Source organism: Filicampus tigris, chromosome 9, assembly GCF_054856515.1.
Source record: "Filicampus tigris isolate MCC_2025a chromosome 9, RoL_Ftig_1.0, whole genome shotgun sequence".
In the NCBI taxonomy this organism is placed as follows: Eukaryota; Metazoa; Chordata; class Actinopteri; order Syngnathiformes; family Syngnathidae; genus Filicampus; species Filicampus tigris.
Genome location: NC_141225.1, coordinates 14,339,755 through 14,363,952, shown reverse-complemented (window position 1 = coordinate 14,363,952; position 24,198 = coordinate 14,339,755). Strand labels below are relative to the sequence as shown.

Genomic DNA, 24,198 nt, shown 5'->3' with positions numbered 1-24,198 from the left:
CGGCTAAATTCATGCAAATTGGCTGCTGTAATGTACAGCATATCACGTATGTCTCCAGCAGTGTACACACCTTGCTTTTGACCTAACTGTGATGATTTTGTTGTGTTTATATAACTGGTAAATGCTGTGGTCCAAATCCGCAAAGATTTTAAGTGTCCATCACGGCATGTGTCTGTGGGCTCACCGCCACACACTGACACTCATCCAACATGTGCTTGTAGTAACACCCAGGTGGTCATGTGATGACCTTCAGCATGTGTTTGAGGGGAATGTATTACCCTATTCATGCTTGTACAGTGCTTCAATAATATAGTATATATAGTGTCTTTATTTCAGAACAGTGCACTGGCAACATTTATGGTGTAGAACTGCTTATTGTTGATTTATAGATCTTAACTGAGATACGTGTTCGGAATGACTGTCAGCATGGCTTATTTGAACCCAGTATGTTTGGTTTAGCATAAATTTGGTTGAGCAGACAACTAGTTTAATGTTTTGGTGTAGTTGTTTTTTTGCCGTGGTTATGACCTTTCATTAGAAGGTCTCATTTAAAGTGGAAGTCAACCCAGACATATTTTTCTTAAGAATATGTCCTATGCAGGCCCACAAGTTGAAACACAGCATTCTGATTCAAATTGTGTTTGTGGAATATGAGTTAAGCAGCAAAATCCACTCGTTTTCAGCCATCTCGGGGGTGGCCATTTTGTCACTTCTGTCGACTGAAAATGACATCACAATATGTGAATTTGAGAATACCGAACTGTGCAGCGATCCACTGTGTACTGCTTGCCCACATTGTGTCCATTTCCATGAGTCCCACGGTCTTTGTCAGGGCAGGTTCCCTGATGGTGGGTCACAAGACCACAAATACGTACACTTTTGTCTGAATTGTCACCCACTGTTAGTATTGTATACCCAAAGTGGTAATCACCGTTTTATCTCCGTCGTCTGACAGCACCTCCACAGTGTCTCACGGGCCCCGCGGACAGTACCGCCTGCGTAGTTAATAGCTTTGCATTAGTGCTGTCCGCCTGGCTCTGTCATATGTGTAGTTATGTAGCAGAATGCATAGTTCAGCCAATTAGCATCCGTTGTCATATGGTCAACTGCGCTGTGTGAAGTGCGTGAGTTGTGCCTGTGGGCACGATGGCCCACCGTGCCTATTCAGCAGCAGTAGAGTAGGAATGTATGTCGAGCAGCATACCCCAGTCTATTGCACGATAGCACATAAACGTGCATGTCAAAACGGTAGACCCACTTGACTGTATTTTACCTAAAGCTATTAAGGTGAACCTCACAAATACCTGATCATGTTCAAAAAGCCAAACATATCAGAGTATGTCTTTCTAGAGCGCAAATAAACTAAGATGACTCAGAGATATTTATGGTCATCCCCAAAGGCCTCTATCCTCTCTCTCTCTCTCTTTTCCTGTTTTTCCCTTGCTGTCTCTCCGCCGCTTCCTGTTTCTCTTTGCAGCTCCCTGTGCTGATGAACAAATTTGCTGCTCATTAACTGAGAAGGGGTGGCTATCACATGCTATTATATTTTACACATTTCATTTACATACACTTGCTGCTGAATTACAATTAAGATTTACACTGGCCTCTCTACACTGTCAATTAAAACGTAACATTATCACAACTGAATTGTTATTGCTCTTTTATTGGCTCTGATTGGTTTGTGCCAGTGCTCTGAAGGGGAAGTCAACCCCAAAAAATCTTTTCAATAATATGTTCTATGCGCCTTCACTTGTCTAAACATGGAATTCTGATTAATATTGCATTTGTGGAATATGAGTTAAGCAGCAAAATCCACCCCTTTTTAGCCACCTCAAGAGGCGGCCATTTTGTCACTTCTGTCGACTGAAAATGACATCATAGTTGCTCAGGGCTCAGGTAACGACCAATCACGGCTCACCTGTTTTCTGAAGCTGATTGGTCGTTATTTGAGCCCTGAGCAACTGTGACGTCATTTTCTGTCGACAGAAGTGACAAAATGGCCGCCTCTTGAGATGGCTAAAAAGGGGTGGATTTTGCTGCTTAACTCATTCTACACAATGTTAATCAGAATGCCATGTTTCGACTAGTGGGTCTACATAGAACATATTCTTGTAAAGAAAATGTCGGGGTTGGCTTCCCCCTTTAATGTTGTGCCTGGTTGGTATATGTACTGTATGTTGTCATCAGAGCTGGGCATTTTACAAAAAATTTGCGGTCTGAAATTCAGAGCATTTGGACAAATTGAAATTAAACAAGGTCTGTAATTGACTATAAAAAGAAATATATATTTATTGGTTTTGGATTAGTTGTTGATAATCGATAAATTTTTGCACCTCTAGTGATACATGACCGTTTGTCACCACAAAATCCTGAATAATCGTTAACGTTAAGCTGTGATGTAGCAGCTTTTCAAAATAAATATAATATGCAGTATATCAAATTAATACATAATTGTTTATCATATCTTGGTTTTAGTTGTCTGCGGCCCTCTGAGAAAAAAAATTCAACACCCTTGCTCTAAATTTCTAAAAATTTGCCAACATGAAGTGCTGCATTGGCACTGCTGGATTTGTGGCCTCAACACAGCTCTGTCATGGTCACAAGAGCTTCAAGCTTTTCTCAACCTTTTGCTTCAGCAACAAAGAGGCCCGTGTCTCTTATTCTGGCCTAAGTGCTCCTTCTAATCTACAGTAAACTGTTGGGAAAACGAGCCCCGCAGCACTCATCGCTCTCGCATTTTTTGGCGTCCACTGAGAACACATAACAGCAGATTCAAGAGGCCCTCAGGCGGAAAAGGGTATTATGTCTTCTATATACGTTTTGTGTGTGTGTGTGCGCTTTGTTTGCATTTTGTATTGGCTTCCCATGTGAGATATTAAAGACTTAATATGTTCGGTTGCCACAGCATTCACGCTGCCTCTGGCCCTGAAAGGGACATTTCCAGTCACTTAGCATCAGAATAGCATTGGAGTGTATTGCGTGACAGATATTAATCATACCAGCCTGTGTTAAGTGTCATGCAAAAAGCATGGAGCTAGCCGATCTCCAGTTTTCATGGCAGCTGGGAAGGCCCTAACAGTGCCAAACAGCTGAGTCACCTGTGGCGTGTCCACATCAATAGCTAAGCGATGCCCCAATACCAACTTTTTTTTAGACCAAACACAAGTGCATACTTTCTTACATACTTGTCGGTACTCCAACTGTCACTCAAAAATACCATTTCTATTACACACGGAATAATCTTTCTGTAAATGTTGCGCTGTTTGTGTTCGAGTGTTTATTTAAGTTTTGTATTGCAACATTGAAGCTACTGATTAGCCTACGTTTTTACAAGACAAAGCTATGTGTTTGCTTAAATATAGTGTAATTCTCCTCCCAGTAGTTCTGTCTTTTGTTTGTTTTGTTTTAAACTTCAACTGGAAGTGTCAATAAATAGGTTTGAAGCAAGAATGCATTGACTGTTTTTGAAGAACTGTTCATTGTCTGCCAAGGTGCACATGGCAGGCTCAGGGAGGATGGAATAATATAGATATATGAAAGACTGGTGAGGTGGTATCGGGTGTCATAGTATCATAGTGTCCTCACGAATAAGTATATAAGGACAGATGTACAATGTCCAGACCATCCCTATCTGTAACTGCTATATCATTTCTGCTACTGCCATGTTTTTGTGTGACTTTTGAACCTTTAGGTCTGTTTTTGTGTAAAATGACGTTTCCAGCATTGAGAAAAAGCTGATTGGGTTTTTATTGTGTTTTTGTTGGAAAGTAATCGCTGTTAATTAACTATCAGAAACATGTCATAATTCTATGTTTTAGATCATCTATTGAGAGTGATAAAACAGACAAATGCATGTACTGTATTCTTATATTTGAAAAGAAATAAGAATATTTTGAAAATAATAATGATTCCGTTGAACTGATTTTATGTTGTGTCTTGCAAGAATGAATATTCATAAGACTTCAATGGAGGCGCTACAGTTTGAGAAACAAAAAGATTTGTCAACATAATGAAAACGTAAGCTAATAGAAAGATACATTTTAGTGGGTGGTGAGAGTGTGGAAACAAAGCAGAAAAAAATTCTCCAGAAAATCAGTTTGTTAATGAGTGCTGATATTAGAAGCAGTTACAGGCAATAGTGAGACACTAATGTGAAAATAATCACTATGCACATGTGAGCAGTTCTATTTTTAAATTCTCTGACGTAAAACGGAGCAAAGCTTTTAAAATTGCAATTGGTAAAATTTGATTGCTTTGGTAGGGCCTTTAAATGTTAGTCCCTAGGCTGTTTTTGTATTCTCTGTGGGGTGAGTGATTGCCAAGCCAACACACTTTGCAAACCCTTGGTATAAAACATTCACCGTCCGCTGCACTCATTACTGTATAGTCAGTCTCTTATGGACAATGCAGAGCATAATTAATTTGTCCAGTCATATAGCAAGTCATGTGTAGCAATGCATGGACTATTGATCTTCATCATATGGTCATCTGAGATGGAGATGGAGCAAATGAGATGATGATGAGGACGTGCTGTGGGGGTTGTACCAAGTTGTTTACTGCTCTTTGTTACATGTCATTAACATGCCTTTCAATTCCCATGGGAAACTTCATTAGGTACGCCCGTACAAACTAATACTCTAATGGAGATGTATATACAGTATTTAACTAGAGTATATGGTTATTGTTTATTGGTTGTATACTGTACTGTATGTTGATGTTGTTTGACTTTTTGGTTCAGAGCTTGTATGTAGGCTAATCATTAGAGTTGATGCGCACCGATATGGATGAGCTGCATTAATGTAGAGCTGCAATGATTAATCAAAACACTCGAAAACAGTAACTATTACTCGATTACAAGAAAATAAAACAAAACAAATTATAAGCACATTCGTACACGAGCTTGGTTACTACTCATGCCGAGTCACTCTACACGTACATTTTCAGTCAGCTTTTGACATTTTTTAAACAGCCAAACAAAACAAAAACAAACACACAAAAAAGTGTAAAGCTATACACACTCAAATCACAGATACTTCAGTAGAATGTCACTGACTTTCCCTAGTTTTGCAAGCAAACATTTTTGTGGGCGTGGCAGGCATGTGTCATTTGTCATTCGCAAATTTGACAGTCACGAGAGACTCATATAAAGTCTCGTCGTAATAAATGAGCTGTGTTGCTGTTTGCTTGATAACCAAAGTTTTATCACAGTCGTGAACTTTGATAATATATATTGAATGATTTATTCATTTTTTTGCCAAGGAAAATAAATTAGAAGTGAAAGACAGTTTACAAACTGAGCGTGATGAACTATTTTATATACTGTACTTTCATGTAAAATAATGCAGTCACACAACACAAGAAGACTTCAGTTCAGTTGCCATCATATTTACTGTTTTTCCATTTGACTGCTTTATATTTATGGCCTAGAAGTGTTTTCCATACAAATATTTACTATAATTCTGACTTTACTACTGCATTACCATAGATTAGTAATAGATGACAGCGTGTTCTGATTTGCAGATGTGGGTCACATTGGCCCCGTTGGAACGAAAGTCCGTTCGGAAACTGAGGACCCCCTGTACTGTACATTTCCAGACACTGAGCCTATTTAAATGCTTAGAACACCTCCATGGTTGACATGTATTTTTTTGTGTTTCTTGTGCGTGTGTGCAGGAGACAGTCGAGTATGCCTTCCTCATCATTTTCACAATTGAGACGTTTCTGAAAATAATCGCTTATGGTTTGGTGATGCATCAAAATGCCTACGTGAGAAACGGTTGGAACATGCTGGATTTCGTCATTGTCGTCATTGGGTAAGTCCCCTTCTAACATGCGTCTTTCTTCCAAAACAACAACAACAATTCCTTGAGAGCGAGAGTGGCGTTTGTTGATTCAACAATGCCTCATGAGTTTGGTGTTAGGGTTTGCACTTTGACAGTGGTGGTTGTACAGTGAGAGAGGCGGCTGGCTGCGCCAAAGTTAAAGATGCTTAAGCCTCTGCTCCGAGTGGCCCAGTGCTAATAGAGACCCTCATACGCCCACACTAGATGACCCAGAAAAAACACAGAGAATAAATCAGAGCTTTACCACCACTGGAATGAGTCACCATCCCTCCATACTCCATCTCTCCTCCAACACTCCCTCCCATCTCCGCTTTTTCTCCTCTCACTTACTGTCTTTCACTCGCAATCTCCCATCATGCACCGCTTTGTCTTTATCAGCAGCCACTTCCATTTCCGCTCAAATGTACCTTTTTTTTTCCCCCCAGCTCAGCCTCAGACCGCCCTCCTTGCCAACCCCTTTGCACTTTGCTATCTTCTTGCAATCTTCTGTGCGCTCCATCTTCCTTCCCCTCTCTTGCCTTGTGACAACCTCTCTTCTAATATGCACAGTCCACTGGGTAGCTGGGTCACATCTCTGTCTGTGCGCGCCACGCAAGGTTGATCTGGCGTGCAGTCGCAAGCGAAGACGGGCGCTCTGCCGGCAAGCGTTGCCACTCATTCGATGCGGCGACACACAGACAAATAAGGCGGCCTGTGTTCCATGTCAACATTTCAATATATCAGTGTCTATCTGCCTAAATTTCACAAACATGTTTTAAAAGAAAAACTGTTGGTTTCAGTCCGACTGCTCGTGTTGCAGCGCTGCTCCCTAGCCAGACTCAGCAGGCTTCTTCTGAGTTTGTCGAGATGAAAATCAATTATCTCCTCCACGACGGCTGATTTTGACTGAGATGGATTACTGAACTCAAACAAGTCGAGTCTTCAAATTGATTTTCATTGTTTTTTAAATATTTGCAGATCCACTGATTTGTGTATCACAATGGTAATTCTTAACAGAAAGTGTGGGGATTATAGTGAATTTGCTTCCCACTAAGCAATGTAAATATCGAGAACAAATGAGTATGTACAGTGCAGTGGGAAAGCGGCATACAAGTTTTGTCACAAAAGTTCCAGTTTTGTTTTACATTTCTTAAAAGAATATTGATGGGGAAGTCAACCCAAAAAATGATTTACAATATTATGTACCCCCTGTCTAAACACAGCATTCTGATGACAATTGTGTTTGTGGAATATGAGTTAAATAGCAGTAATTTATAATAGGAGTATGAATGATCATTCATCAGTATTATTAGGAGAAATTGAGGGCCCCAAAGTCCAATTTTGCTTAGGGCTACATGGTGGCATGGATCAGATCAGAGCATACAGTATGTGTACTGTAAATGAAAGGGGATCAGTCCAGGGTGTTACCTGCCTCTCATCTGAAACCCTGATCTGGACAAGTAGTATTGAAAATGAATGAATAGAATCTGGAGGATGAATGCTGTGGAAGCTGGTCTGAGTAGTTACTTTCATCATAAAGGTGTCAATTTGTGAAGGTTGCGTTCCTTGGGTGGGTGAGTAACAAAGCATACTATTGTGACTCACTTGAACAGGTGCAGTCAACACTTAGAAGAGCATATTTCAGCACCTGTAGGCAGCTCCAGTCTCTACTTGCATTCCTCATTTTGATGTATGCATCAATGATTTCCTCTCGTTCATGTCCAAAGTCCAGTCCGGATCCAAATACGGACCGCGGTCAAATTTTATCCGGCCCGCAGCCTCATGAAATGAATAAAGTCTGGCCCGTTGCCCCGTTGACAAGCGTATTAAATACACTCTAAATGCAATTTCACATTTACATACAAAAGGGCAGCAGCACTCTGTCCAACTACATAACCCTGTGTGACCCTTTCCGGACTGTTTCTCTGCTGCATTCGCACCAAATCCGTCTAGGGCGTGGGCGCAATTCAATTGAAGTCAATGTAGTTAGCGCGGGCTGCGGCTAGAATGCCGACGATGAATAAAAGGAAAGTTGACATCGAGGGCCAATATTGCTATGTAACTGCTTAATTTCCAGTTGTTATTCATGTTTGTAATTTGTACTGGTGAATACTGTTATATATTTACCTGTTTTAAAATCTAAACGTTCAGTGAAAACTTAATTGCCAATGATATGTCATGTTTGAAATGAACCCAATACATGTTTAAGAATTTTGAAATTTAAACTAGAGTCAAAAACGAAAGGCAGACTGGTTTGCTAAAATGTGCTTGGATTTATTAGTGTTCCATGTAAAAAAGAATGCCAGGTTAAATGGCATTTTCACCTCACCAAATCTGACCCTCTTTGCAAAAAGTTTGGACAACCCTTCTCTAGTTTTATCATGTGAGGCCTGATGCTATGGATTTTATCTGAATTGTTGGACCAGACGATGCAAACTCAAAGTTCCATTACAGTCAGTCTTTTTGTTGAATTCCATAGAGCGAATTATTGGACCCCTGGAGAGCTTTTTGTACCTTTTATAGATAGGTACAAAAGCAGTCCTTTATAACCCTAAAGGATGTACTGTTTTGTCTTAGAGTGCAATTAACCGATTAACAGGGAATAATCACCATATGTGAAGTTGTCCTGATAAGTGATAGTCCAACTCTGCCCCCGGTGATGTCAGTGTGGTTTGTGGGTGGTTGTTAAAAAAAAGTGTCAACATGTCCAACCATACTTAGTGAGTGGCGTTTACAATAGTAAAATGAATGCTTTGAAATTTGCAAGCTACTGTACATGCACAAAAGGGAGGAAAAAGGATGACGTGACCACAAAAAGACTCATTGTTTATGTATCTTATTTCATTCAGTAGAAACAGGGTTCTTAACAAGCTTTCTATACAATGCTTAAAATAAAAGGAAAAAAATCTACTCATATACACTCACCAGGCACTTCATTAGGTACACCTTCTTGCGATTCATCAACATAACTGAAAACCGTTCTTTTACAGGCTACATATAAGTAAAATGAATGGCAAAACTGTTTAAAAAAACGTGCAGTTGGATGTTAAAATGTCAGTAATGACAAGTTGTTACGCTAACTCAGGAATGGTTCCATTAAATGATGGAGGGGCACACAATTTTTCATCAGCGCTACTGGGGGGCCACATAGGACCAGGTGCTACCTAACCAGCCATGTCTGCCATCTGATGGTGAATGGTGATATTACACCTTAAAACTATACAGTGAACACCTACCAAAAATTAATCAAGGTGCCACTCACTGTGTAGCCGCGAGTTGCCCACCCATGCTCTAACTAGTGTTATATGGTGTTTGTTCAAGAAAAGGTTGCATATTTTCTTTGTCAACATGATCAAATATCAATACTCGATATCAGCGAGTACGCAAATGTAACTCAATGTTACAGTCTGAAAAAAGCGGTTTGTGCATCCCTAATGTTTTAAGAGTCAGAATACTGCATAAGACACACCTCAGTTTGTTACAATGCAATTCTACACCACAGCATATAAAACCACAATAAAAATGTATTGCCAAAATACATCTCTGTCCTTGTCAAAATGCAGCATTATTGTCATTGTAAAGGCAATTTTTGGCACAAAACCGAGCAGATCAATAGGCTGTGTTAAATTTTCAGTACTGTGCTGTGAGACTGTATGTGTGTTCTTACTGGCAGCCTCTTCAGTGTCGTCTTGGAGATTCTGACCAAAGATGAGAAGGCAGACGTTGAGGGAGAGGAAACCCACCCGTCCATGCACGGGCACGGCGGTAAACCTGGTGGATTTGACGTGAAAGCCCTTCGAGCCTTCCGTGTGCTGCGTCCCTTGCGGCTGGTCTCAGGAGTACCCAGTAAGTAACGTGCCATGTTATTAGGTTTTTCAGCATGGTCACAGCTCTTCGGACTGTTTTTATTTTTTACACATCATTAGAGCGCTAAGAGGACAGGAATGTTGGTGTAATAACTGCAAACACTATAAAAAGTTGTTAATGTTGCAATATTATTATTAAGAAAAAAACTGTACCTTGTGCTGCCGCAAACTGTAATCACATACAGTATTGTTAGAAAAATACCTTCTTTGTAAAGAAAGAACAACTTGGCCACCTTGGCCACCAGGGGGCAGTAGAATACAATCATTAAGACATACGAAGAAGACTTTCACAGCTACTGTAAGTGAATCAGTAAACTGCAGTAACATTACTCTTTTTTCGCACAGGATTATACTTCTGGGTATTTTTTGTATTGTTAATTACCGTTTCTGTTCAGATATTTGTTGTTTATAACATCACGACTACCAGTGCAATTTATTAGTGCTTCTATGTGAGTTAGCATTAGGATGAAAGAAAGCAAAGTTGGCGATTGTTTTAAGTTGTTTTGTTGTTGTATTGCAAATTTAAATGTGGGCGGGCAGAGGATAGGACAGGGAGGGGTAACCATTTTTATTTCCGATACTATGCAACTGGCCCAGATTAAGTGCACTTAAAGTCCATGTTTGAGTCATTAATACATGATTTGTTCCTCCTTCCTTAGGTTTACAAGTGGTGTTGAACTCCATCATTAAAGCCATGGTCCCTCTCCTTCATATTGCCCTCCTGGTCTTGTTTGTCATCATCATCTATGCTATTATTGGCCTGGAGCTTTTCATCGGTAAAATGCACGCAACCTGCTACCTTCCTGGCTCAGGTATGTAACATAGTTTCTTTTTTTTTTCATCTGACTTGATTATCAAGTAACTGATTGAATGTCTATTTAATCATATACATACATATATATACAGTACATATATATATGTTGCTGCAATACATGACTATGCCTGCCGTATTGGATGTGGCAGATCTGACCCATAAACTACTGAAAGTGAATGGACTTAACTTTATAAAGTGCCTTTCTACAAAGCACACAAAGTTAATGTTTGTAATTCACCAGTCACGTACACACACATTAATACTGAATATTTGGCAAACTGATAGGCTCTGAAAACAACTTACTGTACTCCTGTCAACAGTTCCCGGGGCCCTGAGATTAGGGCTGGGCGACATGACTGAAAAGTATATCACGTTTTAAGTGTTTTGTATTGGTCGATATCGATATATAGAGAATTTTTTTTCTTTTTTTAAACTATTGAAAATAATGACCCGAAGAAAAATACATTTAGGTTATTTTATTTTAACAGAATACTTAACCTTTAATAAGAGGTCAATGTAACTATGAAAGAGTGGAATAAACTGGTCGATATAAAGATTAGATAAAGGGCTGAGAAATGTTTGAAAAACTGTCACAATGTAAGTATTTCATTTCAGTCAATATTGATAATTATTGATTTTGTTTTAAACCTTTTCTTTTCTTTACTGGTTTTTGTACATCGTTATGTAGTGCACGGCCGCCGGGCCCACGAGCATGCTCCGTTGAGTTAACAGCTTCTTCTTGTTGGTTTAAATGCTTCCTCCTCGTTGATTTAAAAGCTGCTTCTTCTTTGGTTTGCTTCTTCATGTTTGGAGGCAGAAGCGCACTGCCTACCTCACGCACCATGCTGCGATCGGGTTTGTTTTTCTTTTTCTTTTTTTTTTTTTTACTATCTAACGTTTTATCGAAGGCGTTTTCTTTTGGTATCGATCCCGTGTCAATCGCGATACATGTCGATATCGAATAATCGGCCCCGCCGTACCTGAGATACTACCAGGTGGCACCAAAGCAGTACTGTTATTGCTTTAACCTGAGTACAAAAAAGTGAATACATAAATCTTTCAATTTTGAATGTGGGTTGTCTGAATAAAGACCACAAATGTTTGCATTTAACTGATTTTGATGAATCTTTTTGATATTCAGTGATTTATATCCATATAACTGCTAATAACGGCACATAAATCACTAGAGAAAATGTGATTCATAATTCGCTCATAGTTTTAGTAGGTAAATTCTGTAAAAAAAAATTAAAATGCCATCACGTATGTTATCTGACCTCTAATTGTTTAGACATCATAGCAGAGGAGGATGCTGCTCCATGTGCGATCTCAGGGCACGGGCGGCAATGCCCCATCAATGGCACCGAATGCAGAGAAGGCTGGCAAGGCCCCAACGGCGGCATCACCAACTTCGACAACTTCCTGTTCGCCATGCTGACGGTGTTTCAGTGCATCACCATGGAGGGCTGGACAGACGTGCTCTACTGGGTGAGTGCCTTGGCTAACCTGCCGTGTTGACTGTCACGCGGCTTCAGCCCAAACGTCGGCTCGGATCACACGTGTGACATCCTGATGCTGAGGCCGCTGATAATTTCCCGAGGCAACTCGTATGATTGACTGGCTAAATATGATGGAGACTACTTGACAACTTGTCTTAAAATGTAACGCAATGTGTGTGTCAATATTGCTTTTAACTTGTGCTGTGCCTCTTTTTAAAGTAAGAATCTTGTTTCCTGATTCCCTCTCTTTTCACTCCTTTCTTCTCACCCCTCTTCCTCCGCGGCAACGCACGCTCCTCCAGATGAACGATGCTATGGGCTTTGAACTTCCATGGGTGTACTTTGTCAGTCTCGTGATCTTCGGCTCCTTTTTCGTTCTTAACCTGGTTTTGGGTGTGTTGAGCGGGTAAGAAACTTCTCTCTTTCTTTGTTTGTGTCTGTTGACTGGCTACTTTTGGATCCCTCAGGTTAACGACGCCATAGGATGGGAAACACCTTGGATTTATTTCGTTAGCCTGATCATACTCGGCTCCTTTTTTGTGCTGAACCTCGTGCTAGGTGTGCTTAGTGGGTAAGAGGCAAACGTGTGCAGTGGCATTTGCTTTGCTGTGTGCAACTCTTGTTTGCTTGGTGTGTTTGGTGGAAAAAAAACACCAATTACCCTCAAAATAATCATCAGAGATGTACAATTACAGATTAAAATTGAGCTATTAAGTGTGGTTTTGTGCTAAAATCTTAAGATTAATTTACATTCTACTACATGGTCAAAATGATTGTTGACACCACTTACTGTTATAACCTATTCACAGTTTGCTATACACAAATTCACCTATTTGTGTTTTTTTTCCGTGGAACTGGTCCTCAGCTGTGTAATGCCCTAAAATGCCCCAAGGGGGTGCCAAAGCCGCTTCTAAGAGTAAAGTGTTATTTGGTGTACAGGAAGTACGTCTAAGTGATACATGCCAACTGAGCAATCTTTGCAAATTGGGGAGGAGCTAAGTTTAGCCTGGGTTGTTTGCAGAAAAAGTGTTTTAGGATCATGATTTGCAGTCTATTTATTGTGTAAAGTAGTAATACAGTGGTGCCTTGAGATTCCAGTTGAATTTGTTACATGACCATGTAAGTTACTCAAAACACTTGTATCTGAAATCATCTTTTTACTTTGAAATGAATCGAAATGCCTTTAATTAGTTCCGTCCCCCCGAATGAAAAATTTTAATCTGTTTTTTTTGTAGTATAATACAGACATACGGATGGAGACGATCACAGTTAGATTCAGTGAGATCAGAGTTCCAGTAAAATTAGTCATTTTCCTCAGAGGATAAAAAAAGAAATATGCCCGTTAGTATTGTTTACATGTTGTGCTATTTCTCCATTTTGAGAATTTCCACAGCACTTTTATGTTCTCATCCTTCTCTCTACAACCTAAAACGCAGTGGGAGTATTTCCATCTCCCGAATGTACGAGACTCTCTTCTCCTTAAATATCACATTTCAAAACGTATTCACGTCTTGTGCATTTAATAGTCTGATGTCCCAATACTTTTGTCCATGTATTCCATCCCTTGTTGGCGTCACACACTTGGGTCCTTTTTTTTTTTTTTTTGGCAGCTGCAAAGTGAGCATTTCCTCCCCCTCCCACTCCAGTCAAAGCGCCCAACCCTCGAGAGAGCAAAATTAATCGTATTCCTCGCCTTTCAGTCCTCTCTGTGCTTCTAAGCTCGCTCAAACCCCAGTTTGCTTTCCCGGCAGCGTTGGATGGGGGTGGTGTGTTATTACAGTAGAATTAACGCAGCAGGGATGTTGACCATCCAGCAAAGCCAAGATAACAAAATCATAACCTTTTACATTATTGCTACCATCTTACATATATCTGTTTAGAGAAACATTCCTGCAAACTAGCAGTGGATGACATTTTGCCCCTTATTCATTTTAGCGCATCTCATTAGCAGCTGGTGCACTTTGAGATGAAACAGCAGTTTTATACAATCTAGAAATTGAGATTCCACGCCTCTGTTGCATGACTCTTGAAACCATCTGTCTACCTAAATGTCCTACTCTATGATGAGGATGTTGGCATGCAGGATGCGCTACACTAATGAAGGATCTAAATATAGTCCAGCGCTCTCTTTCCAAGGTGTACATCTCCCTCCAGTGGCTTCGGATGAGAAAACACATACATCTTAGAAAGGTTGGGTTCGCAAGATAGAGATTATGCAAAAAAAAAAAAAAAATTGCTTAGCTGTTAGACTAACAAATCCTCTTATTGTCGATGACTCATTGGAGAAGAGTTGACTCATTTGTTTCCATTGTGGTGTGAAAAATGTGTTCATTCTAGAGTGTGGAAGTAAGTCCTCTCTACGCGTTGCAATTTTGCTCATTTTTGTGCTTCTGTGTTCCGTGCATGTGTTTGCTCGGTCTGCTGCCTGTGCCTAACCCAGAGAGTTCTCCAAAGAGAGAGAAAAGGCCAAAGCTCGCGGAGACTTCCAGAAGCTGCGTGAGAAGCAGCAGCTGGAGGAAGACCTGAAGGGTTACCTGGACTGGATTACTCAGGCTGAAGATATCGACCCTGACAATGAGGATGAGGCAGACGAGGAGTGTAAACGCAACCGTAAGCACATTCTATGACTCAACCTTATTCAGTTTGCACCGTCTAAAGCAGAAAACCCCTTCAAAAAGTCTTTTCTGCTCTTCCCCGTATTCAAAGTGGAACACATTGCGACTACCACTGGAGTTCAGCTGAGAAAGAGAGGAAAAAAGCACATTACTTGAGCAATATAAAAAAACTCTTAATCCAAATCCTCTTTATATAAGCAGCACACATGGGACACCAACTGACTCACCTTGTAGTTGAAATCTGTGCTCATTCTCCCTCAAATCATAAACCGCACTTCCTGACATTATTGAACACACACCCGATGACTTTGTGTAGTTGCAACAAAAACATTCAATTCTGATAAAACTGCTCTACCTGGCAGCGCCATATGCTCTGCATCCACTCGCTTCTCCTTAAAGGCCCGGTGTCCCAATATTTTTGTCCATGTTCGTCTTTTAGCTCGCCTCTGACCCTCTCAAAGTCGAAATGCTCAATCCTGATAAACCTGCTTGACGTGGCATCGCTGTACTCCTCATCTTGGCTTTTCGGTGTTAATGAAACATGCCCCCCCCCAACTAACATGTTGTTAAATGCATTCGTTTGCAGTGTAGCATGTTAGTGCAGGGTCTCCTCTCCTGCAGGCGCTTCTCGTGACCAACAGTGACCACCCACCATCACCTCTACCACCATCACCACCTCCATGTTCTGCTCTCCTCAGCCCCCATGTGGCTCCTGCTACTCTTTGTCACTGTTGGATTATTGACATTTGGAATACGGTTGTTGTCCTGTGTTGCTTGTCTGCTCTGACCCCGTTTTGATAGCGGCGCATTCTCCTCCCCGACCTCTTCCCTCCATGTCTCTCTGCTGTGCCATTGTGTCTGAATGCATGGCCTTGCATGCACTGCACATGAAGGGGTGACTCTGGCTGACCTTACTGAGAAGAAGAAAGGAAGGTTTGGGTGGTTCAGCCAGTCGTCCGACACTCATGGTAAATCCTGTGCTCTCCCTTTTTTTTGTGCTGATGTGTGAGCGTGTGTTTGTGTGTATTTGCGAGTCAGACTTGAACTGCATAATTGAAGAAAAGGGCCTTAGTGGCATACAGGATGTCTTTCTTTTTTTCATTGGCTTATGGGACACTTGTAGCTGAAGCCCTATGAACTCTGCCTGACAACAAGTGGCCACACAAACAATATCTAGGCCAGTGGCGGAGCCAGAACGTGGCTAATGGGTGGGCCTGGAAAAATGAGGATGGGCCTGAATATTTCTCTCACTGAGCACAGTCCTCCTGTCCCGACACATCGTATATTCAAATAAAATGACGAACTGAATTAATATGAAGTTCGGATCTTCCTTAGACAACCACAATTATACCATTCTTAATATTCAATAAAATGAAAATAAAAAACACAACAAAACACAAATTAAAAAAATAATTAAAAAATCGTTTACAATTTTTATTTTTTTCGTGAATCTCACTGCCTGGGCAGTCTGTCAATCTGGGTGGGCCTGGCCCACCCATGGCTCCGCCCCTGATCCGCTCCAGTGATTCTCAACTATTGTGACTGTAGCACCCATCACCGTATGGCAGCAATGTTAGTTAGCACAACAAAGCAAGCAAGTTGTTTGTTCCAAAACAATTTACTGAGTTGTTTTTACTCAAATCTTTAAGTTGGCGGACAATGCAGGGGACAATTAGTTATTAAATTCGTATTTCTTTGTTAAAACTGTGGGAAAGCCAATTTTCACATTAACAAAAGTTAAAATATTTGGTTGACTTGGCCAACTTAAAATCTTTGTGAAATGTGATGCCTTGCAATTTTGGGTTCACTCAACTTCTTTTCTACAGTGCACAGCCCACTCTGGGAGAAGTTAAGAGCAACTTAAAAATATATACTGCTTCAAAACCATGTACAGCATATTATATTCGACATAACTACACTATGCCTGCATATTCAAAGGGCAATTCAGAGCACATTAACAAACTCAGCCAACATGATAACTGTATAAATACTGTATATAAATAAAGTGAAATTCAAAATCAAAATTTGCAACTATAGTTTGCATTATTTTTAGCAATGGACCAGATTCATCAGTTTGACGGATTATGCTTTAACAGACACTAAAAATGTCACTGCTATTGTTTTTGGCTCGGTATGGAAAGCATACAAAACACAATTAGCTGCTCCACCGAGTGGAAACATTGGTGAATTACCGTTGTCATTATTTGATATTATTTAATAAATGCATGCTTTCTTAGTTGAGCATTCTGAAAGACAACTTAGTGTGCCTAATGTAATGCCTACTTTATTCATCGTTAATGTTAAGCCCCTTGTTTGTGAGCTTTGCACCACTGTTTTTGTTTACCTTCTAAATGCAAGGGTTATCATTTTCACATGAACGGAGTCTAATACAGGGTGAATAAAAATACATGATTTGATAGTGGCACCGCCCCGTTTTCCCCCAGCTCTCAGTGTGAATGTAGGAAACAAGGCTAAACCCAGATCACTACTCCAGCAATCAGCACTATTTCCAGAGCTGAGAGCTTTGCGACCACTCAGGAATCAAAGGCAACACGTCTGCATAAGCTGAGCGGCGACACGCGCTCGCACACACGCACACTTCATTGCTTTATACAACAGCTCACACACCTAATCAACGCTGCACACTACTGTGAGTGGAGCATTTCGGGGACAATTTTAGTTCTCTTCTCCTCTTTTTTTCATGGGCAGCTACCTACTCGCTTTCCCCACAATTGTACAGTGCTTCACATAATATGATATCAAATCTTCACCATTTCAAATGTTCTCACTTACCTTGGCTTTTGTTTTGTTTTTGCAATCAATCTTAAACCTCTCAAATTTGTGCATATTGTGCCTGAGGCGTGCTTTACTATAATTATAGCACATGTACAATACAGGAAACATGTAACGTTTAAATTTTCTGCTCATGTCTGCAGTTGCTTTTTTAATGGAATTATGTGCAATATAACTACAGTATTCTACATACAGTATGCATGTCAGTATAGCATCATATGATGTGTGTGTTATTCATTCTTCTATATACCTATATATATATATATATATATATATATACATATATATATATATATATATACACATATACATACTGTATAATATGAGTGTATATGTGTTAAAATTGTTGCTATGGCATCTTAATTTCCAGTTTCAACCATTTTTACTTAACTGTCTCCTTTCTTTGGATGTGCAGCGAGCGTTCCAGCCAGCGAAACCGAATCTGTGAACACAGAGAACCAAAATGGGGAAGATGAAAAGACGCCATGCTGCGGACCTCTGTGGTGAGTGTGTGCAGCACTTTTCATACACTCATTTCCAAAACATAAATTCCACACGGGTCGCTGGTCTCACCTCAGATATTTTTCTGTTTCAAGAAATCTGCCTGGTTAAATTCAAGTCCTCCGTGCCTTTTAATATTTCTTCTTTTTGCAGCTGTATACTTGTTTTGACGTTTTTCTAGATTTATATTTCACCACTGTCGCACCTTTCATCTGCAAACTTTGACAAATTCTTCTTTCTTTCAGTCAAAAAATTTCAAAGTCAAAGTTCAGGTCAGTATCTTTCTTTGCATGCTAAATTTCACAAAGGTCCAAGTCTGTATTATTGCTATTAGTTAAATGTTTATATTTAAATAATATGAAGTAATATGCAGAGCTGGGCACTTTACCCTTTTTTGCCGGTCCGTCCTCCGTCTGCGACCTGGGTACCCTTCCGTCCTCGTCCCTCCGTCCTTATTCATAAAAGTTATAGTCCTCCGGCCCTCGTCCTTTTAAAGCGCTTCTGTCCTTACATTGCTTTTTAAACTAACCCAACACAACTTGGCCCGGTTAAGGACGATTAGAGGGACGGACGAAAACATACCTCCGTCCTTGCTTAGTCCGTCCTTTTTAAAAGAGTTCTTGTCCGACCGTCCACAAAATGGGACGGAACGGAATGCCCAGCTCTGGTAATATGTACCAGAAAGCACTCTATTGGTAGAGACAATTTCAGCTGATCAATTCATGTACTCAACAGTACAACTTGCCATAGTGTATTCATGCAATGCATTTACATAAATAGACCTCCGCCAAGGCAACTCAATCCTAGACCGCATCAACACACATATATACAGTAGATACATTTTACATTGTTACCATTCACCAGTATAGATACTCACCTTCTTTAATACTTAGGCCAGAATGTTGTCATTAAAATTGACAAATTATTTAGGGAATTATTGAAAAATCTCTAAAAGTTAAGGTAGGGGGAAGGAATTACCAGGTCTTCATTAGGTAAACGTGTTCTTCTTTGACACATGCCACATCAGATAGAAACAGCAATGTACACGTGAACAAAACATACATACCTGGTATTATGCAATATTTAGACACATTGAAAAGCACCCCATTAACGTTTGCCACCCTCTACTGCAGTCGGCGCTGGCGCCGCTGGAACAGATTCTGCCGCAGAAAGTGCCGGTTGGCTGTCAAATCGGTGCCTTTCTATTGGCTGGTCATCATCCTGGTTTTCCTCAATACCCTCACCATATCATCAGAGCACTACAACCAACCTTTGTGGCTGACACAAGTTCAGGGTACGCACAACACTGTGTTCCAGATCATGGCAATCTTTCAGCAGAATTGAACCACAAATTTGTGTTTGGCTTGTTTGTGGCTTCCAGATGTGGCCAATAAAGTGCTGCTAGCCCTGTTCACTTGTGAGATGTTGGTGAAGATGTACAGTCTCGGCCTGCAGGCCTACTTTGTTTCACTCTTCAACCGCTTTGACTGCTTTGTGGTGTGTGGAGGGATCACCGAGACCATCCTGGTGGAACTGGAGATCATGTCGCCGCTCGGGATCTCCGTGTTCCGCTGCGTGCGCCTGCTGAGGATTTTCAAGGTCACACGGTAAGACCACAGCATCCATACATGCGTTTTCTATTCTGACAGACAGTTATAAATTGGATTATTCTTGAGGTACACCTGGTGATCTCTCATGGCAACCTACCGCATCACAGACATGCACTCTGGTTTGGTTTTCACTTCATAGACTTCATCAACTTTCCCTTTGTCTTTTCCCCCCCCCAGCCACTGGCAGTCACTCAGCAACCTGGTGGCTTCTCTCCTCAACTCCATGAAGTCCATCGCTTCCCTGCTGCTGCTGCTCTTCCTCTTTATCATCATCTTCTCCCTGCTGGGGATGCAGGTGTTTGGAGGAAAGTTCAATTTTGATGAGACCCAAACCAAGAGGAGCACCTTTGACAACTTTCCACAAGCGCTACTCACGGTCTTTCAGGTATTTCGAGACCTGATATACAGTAGACATGCACATGTTTGTATTTTCAAAAGTTTTTTTTCTCTTTTAGAGATGATGGCACTACTGTGGACTGAATAAATACACTTTTCTCCCTCAGATCTTGACCGGAGAAGACTGGAACGCTGTCATGTATGATGGCATCATGGCGTACGGGGGCCCTTCATCTTCTGGGATGATTTTATGCTTTTACTTCATCATCCTCTTCATTTGCGGAAACTGTATCCTCGTTCATGTTCAATTCACTCACATTCCGCCAGGGGCGGAGCCAGAATGTGGCGAATGGGTGGGCCTGGAAAAATCAGGGTGGGCTTGAATATTTCTCTCACTGAGCACAATCCTCCTGTCCCGACACATCGTATATTCAAATAAAATGACAAACCGAATAATTTGAAGTTCAGATATTCCCTAGACAACCACAATTATGCCATTCTTTATATTCAATAAAATACAACGAAACACAAATTCCAAAATAATTTAATAGTAATTTACTAAAAATGTGTATATATTTATTTACGAATCTCACTGGGTGGGCGGTCTGTCACTCCATGGCTCCGCCCCTGCTGATTCCACTGAACCTGACCAAAGCACTGCACTTTTTAGTTTTCTTTACTGAAGACTTCCTCAGACATCCTCCTGAATGTCTTCTTGGCCATTGCTGTAGACAACTTGGCTGATGCCGAGTCTCTCAACACAGATGAAGGAGAGAAGAAAGGGTAAAAGCTGGACTATTTGCATTTTGAGATGAATAAGTGATTGGGGCACAGGAAAAAGGCAACATTTTCATTTGAGATATGAGCGTTGTATGGTGGCAGTGAACTCTGTTCAATGCGCTTTACAACAAGCAGCAATTTCGCAAATAGGCTTCAAACCGTTCATTATAACGGCCAGCTGAAATTTACTGCCAAAGTAAACATAAAACAAACTCACACACCTATTTAAAATGACCACATAGTTTAACTAAATATTCGCTACTAAGTTTCGCTTAATGCTGGCAAACAATGCAAAATGCCACGGGTGGGCACAAACGGTGAAGCAGCACATTTAGCCAGACAATATAACGACACTCACAGACATATATTCTTTATCCTTTTTGACAAAGGACCACTATAACAGTGGCTTACTGAGGAATTTTGAACAGCTCAATTTATATATGTCTGTATTGTACTGCATAGGGCACAAGAAGTAGCAGCGCAATGTGTCAAAATCTATTTTATTCCTTACATTACAATTAGTTGTGTCATTACGGTATATTTTTAAAAGTCCAATTTTAAAGGGTGCTATTTTTCTTAGTAAATTATTTTTTACAAATTCAACTCCTATCTCAAGGCAACAGCAATAAATTCACAAAGTTTCTGTCTGTTCCAGGGACAAAAAGGATGAGAAAGATGAGAAGGTATGTGACATTGAAACACTTCAGCTTTAAAATTGTAAAGCAGAAGTTGCAGTCTGAAAGTTTGCACATATGTACGTTTAGGATGAAGAAGAGGACAATGACGACACCGCAGCAGAGGAGGAAGACCCAGAAGTCCCAGCAGGACCTCGGCCGGCCATCTCCGACTTGGTCAAGAAGGAGAAGATCACTCCCATCCCAGAGGGAAGTGCCTTTTTTATCTTCAGCAACACTAACCCGTAAGAGATACTTAAACACACACAAACGTTGCTTTTCTTATGACTACTGCACACACGCATTGATGCATTGGCCGTGTGTTGCAGAGTTCGTGTGTTTTGCCACAAGCTCATCAATCACCACATCTTCACCAACCTCATCCTGGTGTTCATCATGCTCAGTTCCGTCTCGCTCGCCGCAGAGGATCCCATCCGAAACTTCTCCGCTCGTAATATTGTAAGTCTGCTCACTCTAGCCACATAAAATCATTCAATCACGCATAGGGCTGGGCAATTTTCCCAAAAATTGATTATCACGATTATTTTGATTGATATTGAAATCGGGATTCATTCATTTAAAATGTTTGCATTTGTTCAACTACCAAAACTCAACTTGAATTATAGCTTAAAAGAATAACCATAAAATGAATTAGTAGCAAGTAAAATAATAATGTATCAAAATAATAGTGTATGCGCTTTGGCCTCTTAGAGGCAGTGTGCTGCAAACAGAGCTACTGTACATGAAGATAAAAAGAGTAGAAGAAGTGGAGAACTTTATAAATATAACTCGTTTCTCATATTAGGAAGAATATATACCTGTGAGTATTGTTACATTAGCTGTCTGTATGTTACTACAACATTTCTGTGTGAATACAGTATTTGTTATTTGAAGGTAAATGCCTCCCGTGATGACTAATGCTAATTTTTGCTAGCTCGTTTTCCAATTGAAAGCTAGCAATAAGATGGCGAGGTTTCCAAAACGAAGTACATGTTGTATTTAGATATACAATGTGTATAATTATTTTTACAGTTAACTTCATCTGGTGTGTCAGTAAATATTTTAAAGCAAGCTAAGGAAAGGCAGAAGAGCAAATGTCACATGCTTGCGACAAGCAATACGGTGCATTCAGTGTGCATTCACAGTGTAAGAAGAACTTGCATACACACACACCATTTGGCACATGAATGATTTTTATTCAATTCAAATGTTTTTATAATCGTGGTAAGCCAAAATCAAAATCACGATTAAATTTCGATTATTGCCCAGCCCTACTCACACACCAGTGTAGCCCTGTGAGAGGTGACAGTACTCTGGGGCCACTGAAAATTCCAATCATGGTCATGGGACGAATTACTAGTGTAAGCACCCTCAGTATCTCAAAGCACCACAGTATTCTAATTAAAAAATATATTCAGATTTAAATAAACATATGTAGTCTGCATTACAAAAATGAGTAGTCCACATGAATTTAGAACAGAAAATTAATTAAACTAAAATAATTTGTGGAGCCTCTTATTACACTTGGTCCTAAACCTGCTTCATTTGAAGAATGTTAAATAATCTGTAATGTTAAATAATTGCCGCACATTATTTGAATTAAAAAAAAAAATCCTTTATGTTAAGTGGTGTGATTATGAGGGAATGCATATTTAAATAATTAGAACATTCTTTATGTAGCACTCTCACGTTAATATTTACAGTTCAAATGATTTTTTATTTTATTTTTTACTTTTAATATTTTTTGTGCATTTATTTTGATACTCTGACATGAACATCCTATTTCATAAGGTAAGATTACTTTTCCAGGTAAAAGAGCAAATACACTGGTACATCTTTGTGTTCAATTGAAAGTACTTTATAAGGTTGATGACGCTATATGGACAAAAGTATTGGGACACGTTACCCTCTATTGGAAGTGAAAGATTTTCCACACCAAATATGCCTTTATGGACCTCGATATGCACTGCTGGGAACAAAAAAGGGCCTTCCCACTCACAAAAACAAAAGAAGAATTAAGATTCAGGAGAAACCAAGGGTTACTGTCCCTATTTGGTTACTTGCATCCCACTAGGAACATCTGATGCTTGTGTACAGAACACAAGTTAACAGCACCAGTACTTTCCCTTGTAAATTTTTGATCAATTTGAAATTTTTGTCAGTGGTTAATCATTTAGCACCTTTCGAACAGTGCTCTTAAGACTTTATTAGAATGCATGACAAAAATTCACAACATATCTGGCGAGACATTGTGGTTATCTATAGCCATGTATTTTCATTTAATTTAGATGTCTGTCTCAATGTTTTTGTTCATATAGTGTATGTTTGCACCATAGTAATCATTAAATACACAGTGGAACCTCTTAAGTTCAAACATGATTAGTTCTTGAATTCTGGTCTGGGAAGTCTGATTCATTTGGAATTGGAAAGACGCCACAAATTAAGTGAGCATGTAAAATTAATAAGATTTTAAGGAACATTATTAACTGTTGCAGAACTATTAACTGTTCAGGTACATACATGTACATTTACAGTTCAAAATCATTCTGTAAATGCAGTAAATATCACATTTTTCAACACAGATAGGTGGCTTATAGGCTTATAGAAAGGTGCGGCTTATAGTCCGGAAAACACGGTGTGGGTTTGTTTTTTTGTCTTCTTCATGATGCATTTTTTTTACTGGTGCAACTTATGTTCCGGAGAGACTTATGGTCCAAAAAATATGGTAAGTGTTGCCAAAATCCCCGCCCCAAAAGGCAAATATTTTCAGATTTATTCCTTTGACGCTCATTAAACAAGAAAGACAGCAGTTTTGATTCCAGGGTTTTGTGCAATTCCTGAGAATTTTGGTCAAATTCCAAAACTGTACTTTAGAGGTTCCACTGTAATCA

At 40.0% G+C, this 24,198-nt stretch overlaps 1 protein-coding gene across 16 annotated transcripts in view; it reads left to right on the top strand.

Moving 5' to 3' along the window:
- Positions 1 to 24,198, top strand: part of cacna1da (calcium channel, voltage-dependent, L type, alpha 1D subunit, a) — a 72,646-nt gene that overhangs the window by 14,729 nt on the left and 33,719 nt on the right. For 13 of the 16 annotated variants that reach the window (XM_086041797.1, XM_086041795.1, XM_086041800.1 and 10 more), the window contains exons 4-20: positions 5,674 to 5,813; positions 9,496 to 9,668; positions 10,348 to 10,500; positions 11,791 to 11,987; positions 12,301 to 12,404; positions 14,439 to 14,608; positions 15,507 to 15,581; positions 17,822 to 17,909; positions 18,153 to 18,179; positions 19,041 to 19,201; positions 19,289 to 19,514; positions 19,695 to 19,902; positions 20,021 to 20,141; positions 20,549 to 20,636; positions 21,289 to 21,316; positions 21,398 to 21,552; positions 21,637 to 21,766. In XM_086041797.1, coding sequence (XP_085897923.1) covers positions 5,674 to 5,813; positions 9,496 to 9,668; positions 10,348 to 10,500; positions 11,791 to 11,987; positions 12,301 to 12,404; positions 14,439 to 14,608; positions 15,507 to 15,581; positions 17,822 to 17,909; positions 18,153 to 18,179; positions 19,041 to 19,201; positions 19,289 to 19,514; positions 19,695 to 19,902; positions 20,021 to 20,141; positions 20,549 to 20,636; positions 21,289 to 21,316; positions 21,398 to 21,552; positions 21,637 to 21,766 — 2,244 coding nt within the window. The remainder of the gene's footprint in view (positions 1 to 5,673; positions 5,814 to 9,495; positions 9,669 to 10,347; positions 10,501 to 11,790; positions 11,988 to 12,300; positions 12,405 to 14,438; positions 14,609 to 15,506; positions 15,582 to 17,821; positions 17,910 to 18,152; positions 18,180 to 19,040; positions 19,202 to 19,288; positions 19,515 to 19,694; positions 19,903 to 20,020; positions 20,142 to 20,548; positions 20,637 to 21,288; positions 21,317 to 21,397; positions 21,553 to 21,636; positions 21,767 to 24,198) is intronic. The other 3 variants (XM_086041804.1, XM_086041805.1, XM_086041798.1) reach the window with 1 other exon arrangement.